The sequence below is a fragment of the Mesocricetus auratus genome, unplaced genomic scaffold, assembly GCF_017639785.1.
Source record: "Mesocricetus auratus isolate SY011 unplaced genomic scaffold, BCM_Maur_2.0 Super-Scaffold_6731, whole genome shotgun sequence".
In the NCBI taxonomy this organism is placed as follows: domain Eukaryota; kingdom Metazoa; phylum Chordata; class Mammalia; order Rodentia; family Cricetidae; genus Mesocricetus; species Mesocricetus auratus.
In genome coordinates, this window is record NW_024429185.1 from 5,302,053 (window position 1) to 5,328,375 (window position 26,323).

The 26,323-nt window shown below is 44.1% G+C and overlaps 1 protein-coding gene across 2 annotated transcripts; it reads right to left on the reverse strand.

Annotated features, from left to right (window-relative positions):
• Positions 1–350: 350 nt before the first annotated feature.
• Positions 351–24,767, reverse strand: Lpl (lipoprotein lipase). Of its 2 annotated transcripts, XM_013117159.3 has the most exons (10): positions 24,453–24,767; positions 16,699–16,859; positions 13,318–13,497; positions 11,661–11,772; positions 10,407–10,640; positions 9,547–9,789; positions 6,825–6,945; positions 5,096–5,278; positions 3,917–4,018; positions 351–1,981 (listed from the first exon to the last, which is right to left on the reverse strand). In XM_013117159.3, coding segments are annotated over exons 1-10 (1,425 nt in total). In that variant the 5' UTR covers positions 24,541–24,767; the 3' UTR covers positions 351–1,980.
• Between the last annotated feature and the right edge of the window lie 1,556 nt (positions 24,768–26,323).

The following is a 26,323-nucleotide window of genomic DNA, read 5'->3' on the forward strand; positions in this document are numbered from 1 at the left end:
TTTCATTGTACTCGTTCACCAGAGTAAGCTAGCTCCGTGAGACAGACCATCAGTGATGGAGACGGACACAAAGTTAGCACCACGAATCTACACTGCAGGTAGCCACAACAGCCTTTCCCGTGTTTACAAGTTCTCTTACACACACACACATATATTTACAGCTAATAAATAAAATGTAAAGCCAAAGCATCATTGAGATACATATATATATATATATATATATGTATATCTTTAGAAGCCAGAATGTTCAGTGCTACGCACAGCTTGGCTGGATCTTTTTAAATGTGTGAACCCTTGATCCAAGCCCAAATGTACAAAGTCAATGAATTTTCAATAAAGGGGATGCCCAGTGACAAATTGCACATCATTTTATTGTTAGAATTGACTCGAAGCCTGATGAAATCAGTCACTTTTGTCCTATATCACATAGGCACAACCACCCTTCTCCTAGCAAGGGCTAACATTCCAACATACCCGAAACTACTTCTCTGACATTCCCCAGCACACCCCTTGACTCCTTTCCCTTTCCGAATGACATTAAATGACAAATATACTTGTGGGGCTTTGTCTGTGGGTAGGTGTCCAGACACCCACAGTTTCACAGTTTGCGTTTGCAGCAATAGCCTCTGGCATAGGACTTCTTTATCGCTTTATATTAATATATAGTAAAAATATTCTGAAAATAGAAGATCCAGTTCATAAATAATTGTTAACTCACTCTTGATTAGTTTGTACTTCCCGTGGCTATCACAGCTGATGATCCTCTTCTGTGCACACTACAATTAATAAGCATCGACGAGTCTATTTCCCAGTAATTTCAACTTTTATGTGGTACAATGGTCATGGTCTAAACTTTGTACATTGCAGGTTGCAGAAATTGAACTTGATCACATCTAAACTAGAAATGGATGTGATGTTAGAGTGTGACAGAGGCATGGCTGAGAAGAGTCTCAAGCTAAATGCTGATATTGGCTATTGAATGTGTTCAAGTTGATGAAAACAGATAGGAAAATCTGATGATAAAATTATGGTATCAGGCCAGGTATGGCTCATGCTACTAATCCCAGCACTCAGAAAGCTAAAGCAGGAGGATCACTGAGAGTTCAAGGCAAGCCTGAACAAAGTAGCTGAGTTCTGGGTCAGGCGTGGCTACAGAGTGAAAAAAATGAGACTTCTCAAAAAAGAAAAAAATAAAAGTAAAATCAGACTAGGCGTTATTTTCCTTCATTTCAATTTTGTCACCTGAATTATAAGCGTATTTTGTAAGACAAACTTTTAAAAGATGGAGGGATTAAGCTGTAAAAATTTAAGTCTATTTAGAATTACTCAATCTAGTTCCGTATCTCTGTTGATTTGTACTTTGTCATGGTGGAACCAAGGCTCAGGACTTCATGAGCTCTGGCCTCCATTGCTTTTGCTAAGTCATACATCCCTGGTTACCTTTTGGGGGGGCTTTATCACAATGGTGAAAAGAACTAGTTACAAAGGCCAGGTATTTCAACTGCTAAAGAAATGCATCTGACTCATGCCACAAAAAAACGTTATCTATATTAGACTTGGAGAAAACTTTGAAAAGGTCTCAGTTTAAAGCCTCAGAATTCTAACAAAATAAGAGGCCCTTACTCTCACTAATTTTCCCACCATGACCAATTGGGTCACAGGAAGGAGTCTTGTTTATTGGGAACATACGATTCCTTCTTATGGGACAAAAGGCATCATGCTTCTCCTATCTGCTGTCCTCTGATGCGGAAAGACACGCTATTGGCCACGAGACTCCTCACCTTGTATTAGGCACGTTTTAGTATCTGAACCTGTCTTCTAATTTAACTAACAAGATAGAACTGGGATTAATACTCAGGAAAACCCACTTTCAAACACCCAAACAAGGGTATTTTTTTTTTCTTTTTTATAAAATTTACTTCATTTACTTCAGTCTTCAAAGAACTCATGTGCTTTCTCCTCCTGTTGGTTTGCTTAGTATCTGAGGACAAACAGAAGAAAGACAATTTAGCATCTCCTTTGCCCTTTCCAAACCCTTTACCCCCCCCCCCCCACTACTGTCATGATGAAGAAGTGTCCAAGAGACGTTCAGAGCAAAGCTTGTGAGGTGCAGGTGATAGACCTGGGAAGGCAGTGGTCCCCTGGAGCAGTAGACACACCTGGTGGGTACATAGATGGGCTACTTGTTTGAGCATCATCTTCAGAAGACTGGATCTTGTCACAAAACTTCCCTTAGGCTATAGATATAATGAAAAGCTTGCTTCATTCTTTTCTTGGAGTGTGACCCTTTTGAAGAGTTAACGGGACATGGTAGACTGAGAGTCTGTGAGCTGAAACCCCGGGAAAGTATTAACGTCTGACTCACAATGATCTCCTAAATTTAAAGTGCATTGCTAGAAATGACTGCCTATGTATTTGTTGTTTAGAAATCCTGTGACTAGGTGAAAGGTACATCATTAGACCTTCCTTATAAATTATCTGACCAGAATGTTTTATGAACAGATGAGGTTATTTCTTCAGTTTTTGGATTTATATTTATTAAAGAAGACTTCATGTTTACATTCACATATGTACTGAAAGTTACTGATGGTTGGCAGGAGATAGGTGTATATAATTGTATTCATGTGTGAATCTAAATTTGTATCCCGGAGCCTCCATTTTTAGAGTGGAGGCAAGTATGAAGTTGCCTTGGATCCACGATTTGTAAGTGGCAAAGCACGTAAGGTTTAGTGGAAATTTCCCTTAGTTAAGAGTCATTTTGCTAGCTTAATACTGGTAACTATTCTCCATGAAATTCATTGTAAGGTTTGCTATCCACATGACCTCTCTTTTTCATTCATTGCCACAGTTCTATGTTTGTGATATGAAAAAAATACAGACATAATGTATATATAACAAAAAAAGGATATAAATCAAATTGCTAAACACATGTCAAATGTTACCGATAAGGCCTTATTGATTTCCTTTGTTTTTGTCTGTTTTTCCTCATCTATCCATAGTAAGCATATATAAATTATGTGTAAGCAGACATTGTAAAGGAGGTTCTTCACATATGGTTTTTAGTATTTTTTTTTCGGAAGAGGCACTCTTTAGTCAGTACTTCTGTCTATAATAATCTAGGAATCAGGATAAAGCGAAAGCAAATGCTTTGCTATTTCCCGGTGACTCTGTGGCCAGCCTTTGTGGTTGCTTCTGTGTTGCTATCTTTGAGGCACCATCTAATATTCTTCCTTTAATAGGTGTAACCCATTAGCACTTGGAATCTGGCAGGGGAGCGAGGGGCGGGATGAAAACAGCACATCCCAGAACTTGGGAGAGGAGATGGAAGGTCACATGCCTGGTCTCCACTTAGCATTGACGTGCTGGAAAGAGTCTGCTGCCAGCTGCCATGTGGATTAGCCCTAGAGGTCATGCAGGACAAGCCAGCAGCTGTTTTGAGATAGGAGAACAGTTTCCTGTGCTCTTACTCCACTTTCTCCCATCTTTGAGGTTTTGACACAGTGTAGGTCTCCCCTGTGGTCCTATGTCCTAGGGTCTATGTTGAGGATGCCATTCTGTGCTTACAGCTGATATGAGACACTTTTGTCCCTGGATATACCCTGGGAGGAGCTGAACCCACACTCACACGGTCCCTACTTTAGACGTCATCTATGCAGCTAACAGACTTGCAGTAGTGAGAAATGCAGAAGCGAAGACTTGTGGGTAGTTTTAGAGGTAATGTAAAATCGAACTTGTCTATCTGAGATGAAGGTCATCAAAGTGAGAAAGAAAAAAAAGAGTATTAAGGTGTTAAAATCAAGTGAGCGTAAGGTAAGAACTGAGGGCTAAGACAGGGACCACAAGAGCTGCAGGATGAAGAGCTGGGCAGAGGCCACTTTAAGAGGATGCTTAGAGGGCTGTGGGTCAAGACGCTCACCAGCCAGACTTCTTCAGAGACTTGTCATGGCACTTCACAAACACTGCGGGGTCTTTTCCCTTCTGCAGATGAGACACTTTCTCCCGAGCACAGAAGATGACCCTGTGGAAGAGAGTAGATGTTACGATAGGAACAACTGTTCAAAATGGGCCTTTTGTCAAGACCATTGGCATCCTATGTGATCACATTAGCTAACCGCAGTACCATTTCCCATAGCACAGTGTGTCACTGGAGTCACGTCTCACTCAGATGGAGTGACCAGTAGAAGAGTTACAGAATCACCTCTTAGCATTGCTGTCAGAGAATTAGGGCATCAGCCTTCAACTGCTTTGGGAACAAAGGCTCTGCAGAGATTTTCTATCCATAGCAAGTCTTAAAAGTTTTTGTATAAAAGTAAACAAACAAACAAACAAAATAAAATTAACTTCTGCATTCTGCTTCAAGTTGTTTCTATCAATGGCATGCCTGCAAAATCCCTAAACATGTGTGTGAAGATTTCCATTCTATGGGGCTCTTTATGCCAATCACTTTATAGATGAGTGTGGAGTGGGGCTGGGAATCTCCTGCTTCTTCAAGAGTTACTTTTAGCCCTCTAAGATTTGTTTCACGTCTTGTAACTATTTTGTGCTTGGGAGCAATAATGCTAGATGGTCCTGAGACTGCCTACCTCTGGTCCCAGCTCTCATTCCAAACAACCTCAGTCAATTCAGTGTATGCTCCTTACTTGAAATACACAATATTACAGGCTGAGCATCCCAAATCCAAAAATCGTCAAATATTCCAAAATCTAAGGCTTTTTCAATACCAAGTGGGGAATCCCACACCTGACCTCGTGTGGTACACTGTAGTCAAAATGCACAGTCACTGAAAATGAACAAATTTCCTTCAGACTATGTACAAGACCAATGTGAAACACAGGCTGGTGCCATCTCCAAGGTATCTCATTATATATATATATATGCAACTACTCCAAGATCTGAAAAAACCCAAGTCCAAACCTCTCCAGTCTCAAGAATCATTGGTGTGCAATCTGTACTCCTTCCTCTGTGAAGTCATGAAAGAATATTCCTGAATCATTTCTGGAATAATTAACCCGGTTGCATGGGACTGGAGAAGGTTTCCCCCTAGCTGATGACAGGAAGCTGTGCAAAGTGTGTGGGGAACGTTCCGGTCAATTACTTTTTCTGAGTCTCTCCCGCTTTCACCCGGATCTTCTCGATGATGAAGCCGGGGCTGCTCCACCAGTCCGACCAGCTGAAGTAGGAGTCGCTCTTCCACCTGAGCTTCATCATCAGAAGCTCTCCGATGTCCACCTCCGTATAAATCAGGAAGGAGTAGGTTTTGTTTGTGGACACCTCAGGCCTGAGTGAAAATCCCACAAGCTTGGTTACTTTTAGAAGTCAGCCTTTCCTCCTCCCTAGACTGTAAATAATTTTATTGTTTGGTTGATACTTTAAAAATGCAAAACATGGCCACGGTGAATGTCAGCAGCGTTTGGCCTATCCTTGGATCCCACACTCCTTTCCTGTGTTCCAGAATTCCTCCTAACACTATCAACTATTTAGTATAGCTCTTAAGAGAACAATGTCCACTAGCCAATTTGATTTCCATGTATTTCTTTTTAACTTATACATGTGCGAACATATGTTCACTTAATGACAAAGTACATATTCAGTCCTCTACTTGGCTCTATCTAGTTTCATGATACTTTACTTACTTTTTCAAGAATTCTAATTTTTAGAGGCTATATTGATTTTACTGACATTATGAACCATAACTCACATGACCTTTGACTTAATGTTAATACTCAATTTATGGTTTTATGTGTTCTGTGATAATAAATATGCTACCCTTAAATTAAAAAAATATTCTATTGAGTACTTTTTTCAGGATACATTGTAAAAGAAGCCATCCTAATCCTTGAAACTATAATTATAGAAGATTATTGCCTTACTGCCTTCCTTGTAGTGAGGAAAGTTCCAGCAACCAACAATAAAACTAGTATATGTGTGTCCTGCCCAATCACTTCAATCACTGCATTTTAGAAAATGTGGCACACACCTTTAATCCCAGTACTCTGGAGGCAGAGGCAGGCAGCTCTCTGTGAGTTCGAGGCTAGCCTGGTCTACAAAGCTACACAGAGAAACCCTGCCTTGAAAAAAACAAAAGCAAAAAACAAAACAAATAAACAAAAAAACTAAGGAGTAATACTTTGTCGTGGGTGTTTTACCTATAACATCGGTCTGTCTGTCTGTCTATCTTTCTATCTATCCATCCATTTGTCTATGTTGTAGACTAGCTTCCTGTTACAATTATTCTTTCTTCCTTTATTTTTCTTTCTTTCTTGGTGACTCTGGGACCACATACACATGTTTGGTAAGTGAACCACCTCCCAGGTACATCCTTGCTTCACAATATCAACTCTTTTGGGGAGAACTTGCCTATTTTGTCACTGATTCTTTTTTTATCTGAATTATTGGAAGAAAACATGAAGTAGAGAATGAACAAAAATAAAACAGAGATCAGAATACAGTATTTTCTCTTATGAAATGGTGCATGATCTCCATTTTTAAATTTTAATTTCTCTCTCTCTCTCTCTCTCTCTCTCTCTCTCTCTCTTTCAGTATTTTGAGACAAAGTTTCTATATAGCCTTGGCTGTTCTGAAACTCACTAACTCACTATGTAGACCAGGCTAGCCTTGAACTCACAGAGATCCATCTGCCTCTGCCTCCTGGGTGCTGGGATCTCAAGGCTTGCTCCACCACACCCAGATAAATCTGACTTCTCAGACTGGAGTTTCTTTTGGGGAGGGGGTGGTGATGTATTCTGTTTCCCAAATCAAGGGCTCTGGCAAGGAACAAGACTGTGACCTTGGTATAGACCGGAGGTATGCCCAGAGCTACTCACAGAGTGAAGGGGATGTTCTCACTCTCGGCCACTGTGCCATACAGAGAAATCTCAAAGGCCTGGTTGAACTGCTTGTCACTCTCAGTCCCAGAAAAGTGAATTTTGACTTGGTAGTGGAAGACTGTAGAGGAGAGAACATTGGGACAAAGACAGGAATATCAGTCTTCATGGAAAAACATCACAGTCCCCAAACAATCAAGCAATTCAGACCCATAGAACAAATGTCTTTGGAGAACCCAAACAAGAAGTGCACACATTGGACTATCCAAGTGGCTTGGAAGTGTAGACCTTATGTGATTCTCAGTGTATGTGAATTGCCAACCTGGAAGGGACTACCAGGGAAATCAAGTTAATAGCTAAACACATCCTGAAGACTCTTTGCAACCTCCACTTGCCTTGGCCACCTTATATTTCTACATCTGTACCAAGCTCATTTGGTATTTGCTGCTTTATTACTGTGTATGGCCCTGCCCCCTGCTTCTTCACATTTTGTGGTTCATTGTTAACCTCCCTATTCTGTTCTGCAGAGGGAGGCGTGAGGCACACACAATACAGTGAATTCCTATGAACCAGCACAAAGCCTGGAGGTCCGACTTACAAAGCCAGGTCCCAAACTGTCCTGACTTAGGAAGTGTGTCTGGAAGCAGCAACTTGTACTTCCTGGTCTCTTCCTGGTTCTTCTCCACTTATCCACCAAAACCGTGAGCCTGAAACATAGCTACTGTGACTAGAATGGGGGTCATTCTGATGCTTGTCTCCTGCAACCCAAGATTTTATGCATATTTTATTATACTGCTGTCTATTAAATGCAATTTCTGTTAAGCTGGGATCTAACATCCTTAACTCTAAAGGCATGGAGTGTGGCAAAATTGAATTTAGATGTTACTTTGGATATGCATATTCCTGAAAAACATTTCAGTACATTTTGTTGTGATTTCTTGTGACAACCTTTATTTAGTTTCACTGTTTGTTTTATTTTAAGTGATAGTGTGTGTGTGTGTGTGTGTGTGTGTGTGTGTGTGTGTGTGTGTGTGTGTGCGCGCGCGTGCTTTACGGCAAGATCTCATGTAGCCAAACTGGCCTAAAAGTTACTGTATGGTTGAAGATGACCTTGAATTCCTAAGCCTCTATCTCCTAAGGGCTGGGATTACAGACATATAGGCGTGCACAACTATGCTAACCTTATAGCTCATTTAATAATTAAAATAAGTAGCTAGATAAGCAAAAACAGAAAACCAAAAACAACCAAACCCGACTACTCAAAAGTAAAGAGAAATCATCGTGTGGCTAAGGCAGTACTGTAGGTCACAGCAGGAGAGGCTAAAGGTGGTTTTGTCCAAGTGTCTCTAGGAAATCCAGACAGAATAAACACTGGGTGACCCTGTGTAGGCCCACCCCTGTCTTTAGAGTCTTTAGAGTGTGGACTCCTCCATACCTTGCACCTGGTTCTAGAGTTGGAGTAAATGAGAGTTCTCACATAGCCTACAAGATTTCTTTGAATAACACATGCTCCAACATCTGGGCCTCCTTGCACATCTGCCAAGCACTGCCGGTGAAGATGTTTTGTCTGAGGAAACTATTCTTTAGTAAGTGACCATTCTTTAGGCTTCCACCTGGACCCTACCAAGGGCAATTTATTCAAAATCAGTCCCCGTCACCAGATATATTTTACAACACCACCTTCTTCCTCATTTCCCCCATATATCTTTAAGTCCTGTTTTAAACAAGAGGCCAAGCTTTTAAGTTAAGGTTGGAATTGAGTTTGTGTCAAGATGAATATATGACATTCTTGCTTCCCTAGTGTGCTGGCTAATTTTATGTCAACTTGACAGAATCTATAGTCATCTGAGAGGGGAGTATCCATTGAGAAAATTCCTCCATAAAATTAGGTTGTAGGGCATTTTTTAAATTAATGGTTGATGGGGAGGGCCAAGTCCATTGTAGGTGCTGTCACCCCTGGGCTAGAAGCCTGGGTTCTATAAGAAAGCAAAACGAGCAAGCCATTGTGAGCAGGCCATTAAAAAGCCACTCCTGGCCTCTGCATCAGATCTAGCCCTGTTTGGGTTCCTGTCCTGACTGTCTTTGATGTTAAATAGTGATATGGAAGGCTAAGCCAAATAAAACCTTTCCTCCCCAAGTTGCTTTGACCATGGCGTTTCATCACAGAAATAGTAGTCCTAATGCGTGGAATACTTGAGTATTGGTGGTTCTTGGCTTCATGTAAAGCAAATTTTTAACAAATATTCTGTGACGTTCCAGAGAGTAATTAGTCTTTGTGGGCTCTGTGGGCTTTGTCTCAATTACTTGAGTTTGCTTTTGTGACAGGAAGGCAGTGTTAGATAATATGGAAAGGAATGTGTCTGACCATGTTCTAATAAAACTTTATTTACAAAAGCAAGTGATAGACTGAATTGAGCCAAAGGACTAGGGTTTATATTCCCAAGGTGATGGTTTCAAATTAGCTCTAAACCCAGTACTGCTCGTAGCTACATAAAAGGTTGGCTGCAAACTCAAGCTTGAGCACTGGGGTCTTGCCGGTATGGGAAGCAAGAACTAAATGAAATAGACAAGTGAAAATCCCTCTGTATTAACAGAGGCACAAGTGACGGTTCAGGACTTAGTAACATCACTTCATTAACTCTACTCCAATAGACAGAATCAGCCCATGATAAGAGAGAAGGCACTAACCAATTTCCCCTCCTTCCCACAGCTTCCTGCTTACCTTTGTAGGGCATCTGAGAGCGAGTCTTCAGGTACATCTTGCTGCTCCTTTTGGCTCTGACCTTGTTAATCTCATAGCCCACGTTGTTGCATCGATTCTTTCTGCAACTCAGGCAGAGCCCTTTCTCAAAGGCTTCCTTAGAGTTGCACCTGTAAGCCTTGCTGGGGTTTTCTTCGTTCAGCAGGGAGTCAATGAAGAGATGGATGGAGCGCTCATGGGAGCATTTCACCAGCTGGTCCACATCTGCACAAAGAGACGTGGGAAACAGCAGTTCTCCAGAAACTGCCTTGCACTGGGATGTACTTGGTACCAGGCTCTCTTTTAGGATGTGTTCTTGGTGGTAGCTCCTCATCTCCCTCCATAACTGTCAAGTTGACAGTTAAGGGTTGATGAGGAACTTTCAACTCTTGCCATCTTACATTTATGAATATTTATTATGCCATAATAGATGACACTTGAGGCAGAAGTTGATTGCCTCCTGATTAACACAACCTCTGCTTTATTGAAAATGTCTACCATGTCTAGATGCTTCTAAAAGCAGTTTTAGAAACCACCTCATAAAGGATATAATTGCTAAACTAATAGCAGAGAGAGGTCCTTGGTCCTTGCCTTTCGCTTTGTTTGGGACAAGGTCTCTTGCTGGTCACTGTGCACCCGGGCTAGCTGGCCTGCAAGGATCTGGAGATTCTTCTGCCTGCCTCCTAACATCACTGTTGCATGGCAAGGGCTTTACCCACTGAGCTACCTTTCCTCGTCACAGTGTGTATGCAGCCACACACTATGGAGGCAGTGACCAGGACACAGTGTCATTGAGCCCCAAGCCTCAAAACGCACACGTAAGTGACTTCTGCTTTACTCACCTCCCAGACCCCTCTCTGCAATCACACGAATGGCTTCCCCAATGTTGCATCCTGGCTGGAAAGTGCCTCCATTTGGGTAAATGTCAACATGTCCTACTGGTTTCTGGATCCCAATACTTCGGCCAGGTGACCCTCTGGTGAATGTATGTAAGACATCGACGAAATCTGCATCATCGGGAGAAAGGCGACTGGGGGCCTCTGCATACTCAAAGTTAGGCCCAGCTGGATCCAAGCCTCGGTGGGAAAGAAAAGGTGCCATCAATTTTAAAGTCTGCAGTAAGTTTAGTCGTTAAGTCAGCATCCTGCTCATTTGAATATAATTGGAGGTCTCTTGAATTCTTACCAGCTCTTTGTCTGAGGAGTTGAATCTTTCAGTGACTAAGAGTCAAAAAGGTAGGCATAGCTCTTCTAAAATGGAATCTTGCTCATTCACTCCCTTGCTGGCTCACTGTCTCAGGCTAGCCTCAAACTCTTGATCCTCCTGCCTAAAGTTCCATAATGCTGTGATTACAGAATGTAGCACTACTGGAGTCTGCATATTTGAGCTCCCCCTACCCCCACCTTTCTCCAGATGCTCCTGTTACTAGGATGGCTTTAAAAACACAATGTAGCTGACAATGGCCTTGAACTTCCTACCTCCCCATCCTTAGTGTTAGTATTACAGGCATGCACCAGCAGGCCTAACGTGCATCTTTTAAGCTGAGCAGTCCACAATGATTGTTCACACCTAATGGCCTGATTTCTTCTCGTAGGTTATTATTTATGAGTCTGAGAAGACCTTTAATCCTTCATCGATTCTTTTTTCTCTCTTTCTATACCAAGCCATTTATAGCCACTTCCTAGATGACAGTCTTGTTCCAGATGCTCTCCAGAATCAGTCCTTGTCAGTCTCCCTGGCACTGATGTGACAGGGGATGGCATAGACGCAGTCTGTTAGCTCAGCTGGAGCAGAGGAAGGAAAGAACCCTTTCTTGGAAAGTGCAGGCCTCTGTCCTTAATGCTGTTATCTGCTCCTATGCCATGGCCCGTGGATGGAAAGCTAACTCTGAGACAAGAGATGATGAAGACTGAACGCAAGCCCCAACACCACACTTGTGGGTACCTAATGAAAGTAACTCTGATTCTCTTTCAGAGAATGATGAAGACTGAGGGCAAGCCCCAACACCACACTTGTGGATACCTAATGAAAGTAACTCTGATTCTCTTTCAGAGTGAGAGTCACACTTGCGCTAAGTGAACAAACATGCTGCTTACCAGTGATTCTGTTAACCTTCTTGTTGGTCAGACTTCCTGCCACACCAGCAGCGTGGGCTCCAAGGCTGTACCCCAAGAGGTGGACATTGTCCAGGGGGTAGTTAAACTCTTCCTGGGGGAGAAGAAATGAAAAGAGTCTTGATGTAGCTCTCAGCCAAACATCAAAACTAAAAGTAATAAAGGTGAAAATGAATATTGGTTTTAAAATGCTGGCAATACTACAAGTTAGTAAGTTAGTTTGACTGATTTAGTGTTATAGTTCAAAGGGACAAATATTCTATGGTGTTGAGATTTTTTTTTTCTTTAATGACAGGTTGAAACTAGGAATTTTTTCCAGACATCTAAAAGTGTATTATTTATATATACAAATAAATATGTATACAGAGTAGATGCATATGTACCACATAAGTGTACATATAAACTTTTGCACATTGTCTGCTTGTCCCGATATGCTGCAGTCTGGTATTCCCTGAAGCAGCGACTACAGCACACCACAGGAGAAGGGAAGACATCACAGGCACGTATGCCTCAGCTTGCTGCATCAACGGCTGTGGTGGTTTGATTGCCAGCGACCTCCATGGGTTCGTGTATGTGAATGCGTGGTCGCCAGCTGGGGGAACTATCTGGGAAGGATTAGGAGGTGTGGCCTTCTTGGAGGAGGTGTCACTGGGAGTGGGCTGTGAAGTTTCAAAAGCCGACACCCCTCCCAGTGTTTCTAACTGCATGGTGACTGTGTCTCAGGATGTGAGCACCACACTGGCAACCATGGTGGCTAAATACTCTAACCCTCTGCAACCCTGAGCCCCCAAGTTAAATGCTTGGTTTTCTAAGTGGCCTTGGTCATGATGTTTTATCACGTCAATAGAAAACTAGACAACAAATGAGAAGCCTGGGCCCAAAGCAGTGACCTTTCGAGTTCATCTGTGTGACTAGCTAAAGAGCGAAGAAATGGATTTTGGGTTTTGACGATTAAAGTATATTTTTTGAATAGAATTCCCTGTTTTAAATTACTTGGCCCTGTCAGAGATTAGCTTCTCTTTAACCCCCCTCAAAAGAAAACATTGGGTGTTAACTTCCAGAGCATGGCCCCTAAGAGAAGGAGGTGGGTGAAATCTACAGGCAGCTCCAATTCTGAACGCTTAGCTGTGTGTCCCCCCCCCCGTCTCCCTGCTCCAGTTCTTCTCTGTCCCAAACCAGGAGGGTGACTATTGAGTCTCCGCAACCATCAGGATCCCTTATCTTCTCTAAGAGCTAAACACTATTAACAATTTTCTTAGCGGTTGGTGTTCTAACAAGAGTCAAAGCCAAGATGGAATGCCCATGACAGCCAGCTGGTGGGGAAAGAGGTGGCTGAACACCCCACCTTCCCTCTGTCCTAACACAGCATGCTTTTGTTTACGCTACCCACATGGTCCTTAGTACCAGCAGATCTATGCCTGGAATGTCAAAGGCCAGGCAGGGTAGGATCATTTATTGGCTGCATAATCTAGTCATTCTTGACAACAAATAAAAATACCCTTCTGAAAATTTGAAATGCTTCAGAAAACACCTCAGATCTTGGTGAAAGGGGGGAAAACCCAGCCCCCTGTTTAGCTAGTTCCTGGTTCTCGCCAGGAGTTTTCTCCTAAGCACAGAAGGCTCCCTTTCCCACTCTTACCTCCATCCAGTTGATGAACCTGGCCACATCATTTCCCACCAGCTTGGTGTATCCAGCAGACACTGGATAGTGTTGCTGGGCCCGATACAGCCAATCCACCACGATGACGTTGGAGTCGGGCTCTCTCTTGTACAGGGCAGCCACAAGTTTGGGCACCCAACTCTCATACATTCCTGTCACCTGAAAAGGATAATACATGATTTCTCCTAACTGTATTTCAATATAAATATTACAACATGAAATGAGGGATACAGACTTGCACAGAAGCCCATTGATTCAGCCTAAAACTCAGACCTCAAGGTGTTCTCTAATTCTTCCCTGTTCCTCCCCCTTCCAGGGCAAATATAAGTAGACCAGGGCGTGTGCTGACCTCAGCAACAGCAGGCTGGGAATTAACTTGCTTTAAAAACAGTTTTATCTGTTAGGCATCAACAATTTGCACTATTAAAAAAAAGTCATGGTCAATGTGCTAAATGTTTATAGCCAAATTACATGCTTTTAGAAAAGAAATGTTGTTTAATTACTTTCAACTAAGTTGAGGACATACTTCCCAGAAGAGGCAACTGAGAGGCCAGGCCTGTCAGGCATGTCTATAGTTCTAGCACCTCTGGAGAGTAAAGCAAAGGTAAGTTCACAACCAGCCTCACTTACACAATGATTTCAAAGTCAGCACTGGGGGACGTAGTGAGACCGTCTCAAAAGCAAAGGGGAAAGACGGCAGGGGCCATTGCACACTGAAAATGCCCAAGGCTCAACATTCAACACTGGAAAATAAGAACGGAAGCCATCTTTAAGGGAGGCAAATGCAATGCTTTCCTTATAAAGAATGGTTTGCTAAGGATTTTAGGGTCAGGTCATGATGCTGCAGCCACAGTAAAGTCTGTCACTTACTTAGAATATCATGACAAATGTGTTTAAGGAAACCTAATGAGGACCTGCAAAACCATCAAAGAAATGGGAACTTTGGGTTCCCAAATCTCCTGGCTGCACTTGGAGTTTTACACTCATGAGGTGAGTTCTCTTCAACTCCTGTTTTTCTTGTTTATGCATTTACTAGATGAAAATAACCGCACATGAACCTCGCTTCACTCTGTGCCCTAGACAAGCTACACAACTTTTCACCTAGTTTCTGTGCCCTGTGCCGGGGCCAGGCCAGCCCAAGAGATATGGATTGTAGTTCTACCTCTCCTACTAATCAGTTCTGTAAACTAACTTCAGCCCTGCTCTACAGGGCTGTCCCAGCATGGCCCAAAGCTCCCTCATACATTTCCACTTGGGACTAGTCTGGTTCCCCATCTCCTCGACGACACGGGGTCAGCTCCACTTCTGTTTTAGGCAAGGAGGGAAAATAAAGAAGAAAAGTGGCAAAGGCGATGATGTCGGCCCACTCGGAACCTGGTTAAGCCTCTTTGAACACGCCTCCGGCAGAAGCTTCCAGTCCAGGCTCACCTCCCTTCCTGACTGCAAGGCCATGAGAAAACAGTGGCCTTTCTTCAGAATGCGATGCTAACTGAACTGCCTAGGAGCTTCCAACCCCACGGTGAGAGCCAACACATCCAAAGCTTCAGAGGGAGCAGGCAGTTCTCCTCATGGGACAGAGAGGGTCTTGACTTCCCTGAGTCTGTGCCCTTGAGTGACCTGGAAGCTTATCTCTGGCAAGCTGTTTGTTCTAGGTTCTGTTGTACCTTTTCTCTATCAGGGTTTCCAAGCCAAGCCGTCTGGCAAAGGGCAGGTGACCAACTTACCATACTGTTGGGTTCCTCTGTTAACTCAGTAGCAACTAATCTAATCCCTTCTTTTTTGATTCAACATAAAATATAAATGAAAGAAACAAAAGGGGTTGAGGAAGCTAAGAACTGTCTTCTACTCAGGAAAGGTCTTGTTTCTAGGTTTTTCTACTTACAAGCCTTTGACAGACAAGTCTGTGAACCAGAGCCCACTCTGAACCCAGCCTGTGTTTGCTTAGATAAGCCAGGATCAGCTGGCTTTATTGCAGTTCCAGACATGGCAAGCCTGTGTGATAGGGGAAGAGGCTGTTTGGCCAGCAGTCTAGCCTGAGCCTAGCACTCAAAACACCAGGTCATGTGACCTGAAGAGCACAGGTGCGTTTGGTGAGGGAGCAGGTCCAGTGGCAGCATCTGACACTGTGTTTGGATACTGCATGAGTCATGTCATCTTAGCAAGAGAGGGATACCCCCTCACCCTGCTGCAACTTCCTAAAGCACCAAGTTCTTTCAGGGTGAGGCTGAGATGCTCAGGCCTTGATACACACAGTTGCTTCCCATGTGCTCACTGAGCTCAAGCTTCTGGGTATGCTATATACTGTGTACACTATGTACACTAGTAAATGGGTATCTTAAAAGAAATACATCTGTATGAGTCCTGTTGCTGACATAGGCACGGAAATTACAGCATTTGCCTATGGTTTCAATAAAGAGATCACTTCAGTATGTGGGACAAGATAGCTTGTTTGGATGTACATAATTTTCACCTAATTCTTCTCACTGGAATTCAGTATCCAGCTATAGCATTCAATGGTTGTATATAAATGAAAGATGACATATCTTTAACCATCTATTTCATATAAATTATTTTTAATAAATAATGCAACCTGCTCACTAGAAATTGAAAATTGTAGAAAGTAAATTAAAATATTTACACAAGAAAAGCGCCATGTAAAGCAACTATTTGGCATATTTGGGAGGGTATTTACGAATATTTTAAATAAGTAGCTTTAACCATAGCTTGTACTTTTCTTCCTATCTTTCTTATGTGCGTGCATGGGTCTGTGCGGTTGCATGTGGCACAGCCTGAGGGTACTGTCCTCAGAAGCTGTCCCTTGCTTTTTGAGATGGGAATCTGGAGTTCACCGAGTAGCTAGGCTGACGTGCCAGTGAGCCCCACAGATCTCTCTGTCTCTGCCTCCCTGAAATTACGAGTATGTCTCTAGGCCCTGCTTTTTGGGCATTTATGTTTTAAGTGGTGGAATAGAACTCAGGTCCTGTGCTTGCAAGACAAATAAATGATTTGATCACATCACAGAGCTGGAGATTGGGTAAGAGGCACCTGAACAGCTCTCTGCTCTGGCTTCCTCCTACTCTCATCCTGTGTATATCAGGATCATACTAGGCTTCCTCTGGCTCCCTGAAACAGTAACATCTTGTGTTGAGTGGAACGTCCCTCTCGCACCTCCACAGATGTAGGATTCAAGCACACCAACCAGGTACTGTGTCAAAGAGGTGGGTGCCAGCCAGGGGAAGAGTTCATGAACCTGGGGCTGTAGGGCCTACCTTGAACCAAGACTGTATCTATTCAAGTCTACCCAGAAAGCAGACAGGCCTCCTATAGCTGGGATCTGCTTGACCTTAACCCGCCTCTTACCGTCCAGCCATGGATCACAACGAAGGTCTTGCTGCTGTGGTTGAAGTGGCAGTTAGATACAGATTCTGCTACTCCAGGGATGAGGTGGCAAGTGTCCTCAACTGTGTCCTCAGGGGTCCTTAGGGCAAATTTACTTTCAATGTCTGTAAAATCTCTTCCTCCTACAGAAAGGAAGTTGGAGAGGTTAACTGGCAGGGTTACTTGGTTTTACTTGGGTCTTACAGGCTTTAGATTCACAAGCAACCAATGCCAACACCACCCTTGGCTTTTCTAAAATATGTTCTCAAAAAATGAATATGGGTCTGTGCAAGCATGAAGACACAAGTCCAGAATTCCAGAACCCACGTAAATGCCAGGCGGGAGTGGTAACCTTCTGGCATTGCAGCCTCCCAAGGCAGAGGGAGGACTTCAGAGCCAGCTGCAGTATAGCCGTATCGGTGAGCTCTGGGCTTGGTTATAAGACCTTGCCTCAAAGAAAGAAGGCAGAAGGGTGATCAAGAAAGACACCCGCCATCAACCTGCAGCCTCCATATTCACACGTACATGTGTGCATCTGCGAACATGCAGACATACACTCACCACATGCACACACACACACACACACAAAAAATACTTTTAAAAGAGAATGTGGATTGCAAGAGAATGACTGATGTCCCAGTGCTGACAGAGTGGACAGAGATGACCTTCATTGTTAGTTAAGCAATCTGTGACTGCCAACCTTCCTTCCAGCCCACTTCCAGCTAGGGAAGGTGTAGATGTGTGCTTAATTCACACAAGTGAACTACTATGTGGAAACTCCTGATTTCATGTTGTCTCAAGTGACTTGGCCAGGATGGGACAGAGAGGGTGGACTAGCACCCAGGAGTTCTCCCAGTTTAAGCTCATGCTCCTGGAGGGCACTGCCCCATAGGTCTTGTGTGTGGAATGGTTCTCATTATGTTGGGAGTTATTATAATTTCTCTAAGTATCTGATTATAACACAACCATAACAACTTTTAGACTCATTTGAACCCAGAACCCAAAACACATAACACAATTAGACCAATTTGAAGAAAGGAACGCCCCATCAGAATTTTAAAAGAAGAAAAGTTGAGAGCCCAAGGAAGCCTTTCCCCTCCTAATGACAACTTGTGCTGTCTCAAGCCATTTTGAGAGAGTGGGATGTTCAAAGACAGCAGGGCATATGTGAGCCATGGTCAATACATTCTCTAAGTAGCTTTCCTCTTCTTTAGTCTTTAGAATCTTGCACACAAAGTCAAATCTTTAAAATTACAATAAATCTGACCTGGGCTCTGGTGATGCACACCTTTAATCCTAGCCCTTGGGAGGCAAAGACAGGTGGATTTCTGAGTTCAAGACCAGCCTGGTCTACAGAGTGAGTTCCAGGACAACCAGGGCTACACAAAGAAACCCTGACTCTGAAAACCAAAATAAATAAAGTAAAATCACAGTGAATCTGGCTATAAAGGAACTTTTAATTCTTCACAGTATTCTTAAACTGGATAAGGAGAGATGATAAGCCTAGCCTTTGATATATTGACACATATCTAAATGCTGATACATCTTTGTGATTATTATAGAAAGTAAAAATTGCTATGTTGCTAATACAAGACCCTTTTCAGGAAACAGGCCACAAAGGACTTACAGAAAAATATTTGCTTCTTGGTCAAAATGTAGACACATCCCACCTACTTACTATTAAAAATTTATAAAATTTGGCCAGGCGGTGGTGGCACACGCCTTTAATCCCAGCACTTGGGAGGCAGAGCCAGGCGGATCTCTGTGAGTTCGAGGCCAGGCTGGACCGACAGCCTCCAAAACAATACAGAGAAACCCTGCCTCGTAAAAACCAAAAAAAAAAAAAAATTATAAAATTTGAATGTTTCTCTTTAAATTTTTCAGGAAATGAACAATTGAGATCTTTAAGAAACTACCCATGTCTCAATCTAAATCTGTTTCTTCTTTATAACTCAAAATTGGAAACCTTGAATTTCAAACTGGCATTTCAAAAGTCAAGCCAAGACGGAAAACAAGAATGCACTTGAGTGGCAGTGCAGGCACTGAAATTGGGCTCGTCGTGTAATTATCCGAGGACTGGCAAGCATTTCCCTTTTAGAGATTATTTTTAAATGCTGTGGTTAGCTGCTGAGTGATTCATTATCAGCAGTAACTCAACCATACACGTGCACACCCACACCAAATCTCTACTACCTAACACACAGCAGATATTTCTTAATGATTATATTTGCTAGAAAGAAATGAGTTTCACAATAGTTGTTAACCACTCTCAAAGCCTTTATCCAACTAAGGGACTGCTAAACTCCTGATCTTCAAAGCTCTTAATAACTCACTGAGTCCATCCTGCCATGAAGAATTTGTGCAAGCTCTCATCTTCTTTGGTGATAAGACATTCTTCCTCCCAAGCCAGAAAACACTGTTAACCTTACCAATTGGTACAAAAGAATATCACTTGTGTTTAACCTAATTAATCTGACGCTGCCCAAGAAGTTACTTTATTTTTAGACAGTGTTTTAGAAAATATAAAAGCCTCACTTGGTTCCCCTTCTCTCCGCCTCTAGTAGTTCATCCTCCTCTCTAACAGTCTGTCTTTATTACCAGTCTTTTATATCAGTTTTATTACATTTATGTATATATCCAGTGCATGTCACACGTATGCATAGTTCAACACTTGTGTGCAGGTTAGAGAACAATTTGTTTGAGTCATTCTCTCCTTCCACTGTGGGGGGTTCGGGGGATCAAACCCAGGCTGTCAGGCTTAGAGGATGCTCTTAATCTGCTAACCCATCTATCAGCCTGATCCTCAGTGCTTTTCAAGCATCAGCAGCTGAACGGTCCAGCACATGAGCTCCGTCACTGTTCATCTCTGCATTGCCACGCCAGAAGATTGCCTGAACAGCTCCGGAAATGCCGCTGTCTGTGCGCCCCTTTATCTAGAACTAGGCAGTTTAGTGGACCTGTGTTGTTGCTGACTTTGAAATGGTCATGGGTATTCTCTGAAATTATTAAGGTTGACTTTGTATATTTCCACAAAAACAAAATCTGTTTAAAGCCAAGATCCATATCCAAGGCTCAGGTTGGATTCCCTGCAACCAGCATATCCACTGGACCCATTGCTGATTGAGAAACAAACAAACGAACAGCAGGAATTCATACACCATCACATAGATTTGCACATGGGAACTTTCATTTTACTTGTAATGGGAAGGATTTGTGTGTGTGTATGTGTGTGTGTGTGTGTGTCTGTGGTGTGTATCTGTGTGTGTGTATCTGTGTGTGTGTGTATCTGTGTGTGTGAAGTTTTCACAAAAAGATGCTGCTTAATGAACTCTGCGATAGTTTCAGTTCTTCATATGCTAGATATAAAGTCACATCTTTCAGCTGCCTCATCTAATCGGTAGGAATTTTTCATATTCTAGTGTTTGCTGTCCTTTAATAGTGTCTCAGTATCCTAAAGACAATGTGCTCTCCTAACCTCTGTGGTCCCTGCAGCATCCGCTGAGAAGAGCATGGAGACAGGTAAGAAGACAGACCCCAGGCATGGTTCCTAAGTATTCATCACCAAGGTGCACCCTGGGCTGACTACTGGAGTGGCAGATGAGTCTGAGCTAATCTGGGCTGACTACTGGAGTGGCAGATGAGTTTGAGCTAATCTGAGGTGACTGTTGCTAAGGAAACTAGCAAATGTTATCAGTGATTCTGCATTCCTCCAACTATGCTGACTGTTACTAGGTTCCTTGGGGAATTAAGGCCACTTTAGAAAAAGGAAGAGGAGAGGACATGGAGGAGGGGGGTGAGGAAGAAGAGAAAGAAAGAAGGAGAGAGGCAGAGGCATCTAGTACATTAATACTACCCTGACAATCAGGACCACCCTGACATGTCTGAATTAAGCATCAGCACATGTTACAGTTGTGTAACTTGGTCTTCTGGTGGAACTCCTAACAGCAGGGGCTGTCTCTCACTCTTGTGCTGGCTTTTGGGACCCTTCTCCTCATACCGGGCGGCCTCATCCAGCCTTCAACTTGATATGCCATACTTGGCTCATATCCAAGGGAGGCCGGCCCTTCTCTGAATAGAAATGGAGAAGGAATGGATGGGGGAGGGGCAGAAGAGAAGTGAGGGGAGAGACCAAGGGGAGGGGAAGGAGGAGAAACAGTTGTCAGGTGGTAAAAATAAATAATAAATAAACAAAATGGAAAAATACAATTAGAAATATCTGCACATAAAAGCTTTATACTAATTTGTTGAAATAGAAGATGAAAAAAATGAAATAGAAGTTCTGACTGGGCTTTTCTCATCATGATTAATTTTATAAATATTTTTTCCCAGAAGGAAATTATTGATTTCAAGATAACCCTATCCGGTATAGAGAAGGACTGAACTCACAGTCTTGACTCCCTACCCCCTTCAAGAACCTGACTCTTTATGCTCTTCAAAAGCTGCTGTAAAGTCTATACCAAGATTAAATGAACTTGGGTCAGAGTAGGGTTGTACAGAACAGACTTCTCAGGAACACACACACCAAGTGGGTGCCACGAACACCACTGGATTAGACCCAGAGTGGCTTTGCCCATTGAGCCAGTTAGCAGGGAGGACATCTTTACTCATTCAAAGGTCAAAATTGGTGTTACAGCTAGGATGCAGTTCAGTCAGTGTGGGCGAACAGAGTAGAAAGAGCAGGAAGAAGAAGCTGGCACAGACATAGTGTGAACTTTCCGCATGTTCACGCTACATAACCCTCTCCTGCCATCCTAGTCAACATCCATTTATTCCACGTTACCACTTCCTAGCACTAACATGATGCTGCACCACACAAACTGACGCTCTCACATGTCCTTGGGCAGTTGTGTGAAGCCACTCTCTGCTCAACATGGAGGGTGGGTTTTTTTCAGGGGTAGATGGGAGGGGGCAGAAGGGAGAGGGTATTTTTTCAGTTTCAAATTTCAAACTCTTAGTTTCAGAGCAAGCTACAATTTTACTCCTTTAGAAACTGGTAAGGCTTCAACTTTCCAGAGAGTGGATGTGGCAAGGGCATCTTGTGACAAATTCCTATCAGGTTACAAAATCTACATACGCAAAGAGACAGTGAGAATTGTTAAAATATTCAAGTGACATTTCCTGACTTGCAAAATAATGATGCTTATATTGAACTGCTCTTCACAGTATTAGACCCAAAGTCATCACCAGCCACCATTGTGATGGCCAGAACATTTTCCTAGACAAAAGGATGCAGCCAGCAGAGCAATGGTGGCACATTCTTTTAACCCCAGGATCCTAAGGGCCTCTATGAGTTCGAGACCAGACTGGGTTACTGAATGAATTCCAGGACAGACAGCCAAAGCTATGCATAGAAAACCCTGCAAACAAAAAAGATGCAACCTTTGTGATAACGATGTGGAAACAGGTCATTGTCAGAGGAAAAGGGACAAGATGGCATGTGGGGCAACCTGACAAAACAGGAGCAGTCAACTGAGTGTAACAGTCTCCTCTACAATGCAGCAGCAAAGGGAAGCTGTGCTAAAAATACACCCGCGAAAGAAACCCAATGTCTCTCCATCGCGACTCTCCCCCACGTGACTCCCCCCACCTTTCAATGCAGCTATTAATCAATCACTCCCCTGTCAAGTTCTCTCCCACTGGCATCGCGGTTGCTGTCATTTCCCAGTTATTTAACTCCAATATTAACCGGCAAGCAAGCACTGTGTCCTGTGGAACAGGACAGCACGGAGCAGGGCCCTCTCAGCTCCCTCTCTTAGCTCTCTACTTTCAGGACTGGGGCCAGAAGGGGCTGCAGAGGCTCCAGGAAGAAGGCACTCCAGGGCAAGGACACTGTTCGCAGAAAAAAAAAAATCAAGAGCGATCAAGGAAACTCAAAGCCCAAAGGGAAGCTGGGGTCACTCCAAGCCGTGCCTTTCCCACAGTCTTTCCCCTAGGAGAATTCGTTTGTGGGAGAAAGGACTAGAAGGTGCTGTGATAGAAGCAGCACACTGTATAGGGCTGGTAGAAGAACAGAAGCATGATCAGAGAGAATAATTTTACATCCGCTTCAGCATGATATTCCCTAACACATTTTGTTGATAGGAAAATCAGGTGTTGGCTAAAATCCAAAATTATTACGCAATTACTTAGGTGTCCATTTAAATTGAAGTGCATGATTGGGACCTCGGGGCACCTTGAGTATTGCCAGCTTTTCTAATGTTAGAACCCATGCAGCAAACCCCACAAGGGTGACACACACGAAGTGCCTGAGAAGTTGGGTTCCGAGCTTATAAGAAAATCTTAGCAAAACTTGAAGATGTGAACGACCATGGGAGCGCTTACGTTAAAAGCAGTTTTATACTGTAATGTGCTTTTTGGAATATGAATTAGCCAGAGTTGCAAACTATGCAGAAAGACAATCTGACCCAGGAAAGGCACAATCTTTGTGTCCTCAGACACCTGAGAATCTTATCTTCCTCGCAATTCTCCCAGGATGGATTCTCTCTTCTCTGATAACTCAGCAAAGACATTTACAACTATGTGCAAGAAATGAAGCTCGCTTTTAGCTGCAGTCTCAGACTCGACTAAGACTGGAATTGGGCTGCGGACTTGCCACCTTAGAGCACCTCCAGGGGACACCACCCTCATGGCGATTCCACCAGCCACAGCAACACAAGGAAACACCAGCCTCCTTTTATGACTGGGTTCAGTTACATTTTGAGTCTCGACTCTGTTAGCTCAACCAAGGTTCAAGTTACAAGGCTTCTCAGTTGTGGGCAGGTCTCTACTGCAAGGCCATAAAGAAACTCGCAACTGACCCTAGTCGTCTTCTCTAGGCAGAGAGAGCAGGCAGAGCCCTGTAGGTTACCGTCTTTGTGACTGACACCTCCCTGGATGCTAGAAAACCACTCGTTCTCTTAAGCTAGAAGAGCACCTCTTCTCGGGCGGGCGAGCCTTTCCTGGGAGGACCGAAAGGGTAGAGTGCTGAACTGGCAACCCTCAAGCCAGAGGCCCCAGAGTGATGGTGGCTGAGCCACGTTTTCTGGAGGATCATCCCTTTGCAGGGCTTTCTTGGGTACTGAGCTAAGCGGAGCGCAAGAGCGAGGAGAGTGGATAGCTCCCCGGCTCAGGAACGCGTGCAGGACGTGGGTTCCAGGACTCTGCGCCACGCGCTCCTCTGTGCCACCGCGCACTGCACTCCCACCCCCTGCTCTAGCCCTGAGCGGAGAGGAGCGACAATGCCCTGTGCAGACAACGCGTCCTCCCACCCCCATCCCTGATGAAGCCACACTCAGCTCACCCTTCCCGCCTTCTGATGTGTCTGACCCGCGGTCCCAGCCAAGTTAGAGTCACCTCGGTCTCTGTACTTTGCATTCAGCACTCCCACTCCCTATGAGTTACAACTCGTCACTACTACACCGCCCGACCTCCATGTCTCCCCCATCCCTTGGGTCACACTCCCTGCCCTTCCCTGCTATGGCCCGCGGCGGGAGAGAGCAAGGGACAGAGCGGGAAACCGGGAGAGACAGAAGAGAAAAAGCGGGAACCCGGAGTCGCCCCAGAGTGATCAAAGGCTGAGTCTCTCCTTGCTCCCACTGAATTCCGCTCCAGCCACCCTTCCCGGGACTCCCTTTCTCTGATGCGCCCGGGAGTCCCAGTGCGAGCCGCTTCCAACTTTCTTCTTCCCATCTTTAGATGGAGAGGAAGTGGTTCCGATCGGGTCTGCAGGTGGAGGCAAGTCGGCGCTCAGAACGTACCGTCAGCTGCAGCCACCCCTCCAAGGGAGGCGGTCAAAGTCTGGAGCCACACTCCCAGCACCACCAGGAGCAGGGCTTTGCTCTCCATCTCCCGGAGCGTCCTTCTGCTTTGCTGCGGGAAGTGCGCGGCGCGGCGCGGGCGAGCGGGCGGGCTGGAGCAGATCCGCGTAGCCAGGGGTTGAGCAGGAGGCGCCAGAGGGCTGGAGCGCCGTAGAGCGCCGCAGGGCAAGTCAACCTTTAAAGGGGGGAGGGCAGGGCAGCGGGAAGGGGCAGAATTCCTCGGAGAAGGAGGAGGAATCGAGTCTGACGGTTTCCACTCCTCTGCTGCTTAAGTGACTGGAAATATGCAAATAAGCCTCATCACCTATTGGCTATAAAATCACAAGTTGGGGGGAGGACTCTAAATTCGCTTCCAAATATTTGAGCAAACTGTAGCGAGGCTCAACGGTGCCAGCAAGAAGAGGGGGAAAGGGCAGGAGGGAAAGCTTGCTTGCGGTTTAAGCTCCGCTTTGCCTACCCTGAGGAACCTGCCCCCCAGGGACCCCTGTAGAGACGCAGAGGAGGGATTTACACTGATTTAGGTTACTTTTCAATGCTCAGTTTTCCGAGTGGAGGAAATTTTGCTCTTACAAGACAGCTGTCCAACGCTTTGATTGCTTCTCCCGTTGATGGCTCCTCTTTGCTAAACCTAAGAGTTCCTTTCCACAGTACCCTTGCCCCCCAACCCCCGAGCCAAAGGGACCTTATGATGTACACTGTTCGGTGCCTGGTGCCTTCACAGCCTGCTTTTTTATCGTTGGCAATATGGATTTCCTTCTGTGCTAGAAGAACAGTCCCACTTGCGTTAACTAGTTTCTAATTTTTGCCTTATGCAAATTGTACTCTAGTTTCTAATTCAACAAGAAACCTAAGAATAATATTTATCTTCAGAGGCAGAAGGTCATGGTCAAATATTGTAAGCTATACTGGATTCTCAGTGGAAGAGGCCATTCCAAAAGACACGCATTGCATCATTCCAAACATACAAAGACAGGAAATAGATTAGTGATGGCCAGGGGTGAAGGGATATGGAGCGCTGGGGTGAGGGGATGGGGGTTTGGGGGGCAAGGGTGGGGGGAATAGAAATATTCTGAATTCCATTATGATTGTCGCTGCACAACTTTTTAGATGCACATGGGTGAACACTGAGCCTTTGCAAAGTGGATTAGGACATGTATGTAGAATGAGAAGTAAAATAAAATCACATCTTACACTATGCCTGTCTGCCCCAAAAAGTTGGAATACGTGTATCTTTTTAAATGCAGACGATGTCTTTTGGCTAGAAAGAAAGTAAACATTAAACACCTCACGTTAATGCTGAGAAGTTACCTCAGAATATCAGAACCTTCAACTAGCTTTCTTTACTGATATTGATATTTTTAATATGGTCGTCTCTCCATTACAACACATTCTCTCTCTCTCTCTTTCTCTCTCTCTCTCTCTCTCTCTCTCTCTCTCTCTCTCTCTCTCACACACACACACACACACACACACACACGCATGCACGCACGCACGCACGTGCACACACACCATAAACTTTGATATGGGCCCACCTTTTAAGTTTTCTCAAAACTAGAAACTAAAAGCTGAGCATGAGTTCTGTCCCTCCCCATGTCTCAGCATCTCATCTTGCATCGCCATCCTTAAACAGCGTGTCACCCACATTCACTACCAGCTCCAAAGCATGCCGTGAATCCTGGCAGCTGGCAAGAGTGAAACTCCACTGAACAGCTTTGGAAACAGCAGAAGATACGCCAGGGTGCATAAACAGACTGTGGCTAACCTCCAAGAGAAGTACACAGGAAACTCTAATTTTAAAATGTGGCAGTGGA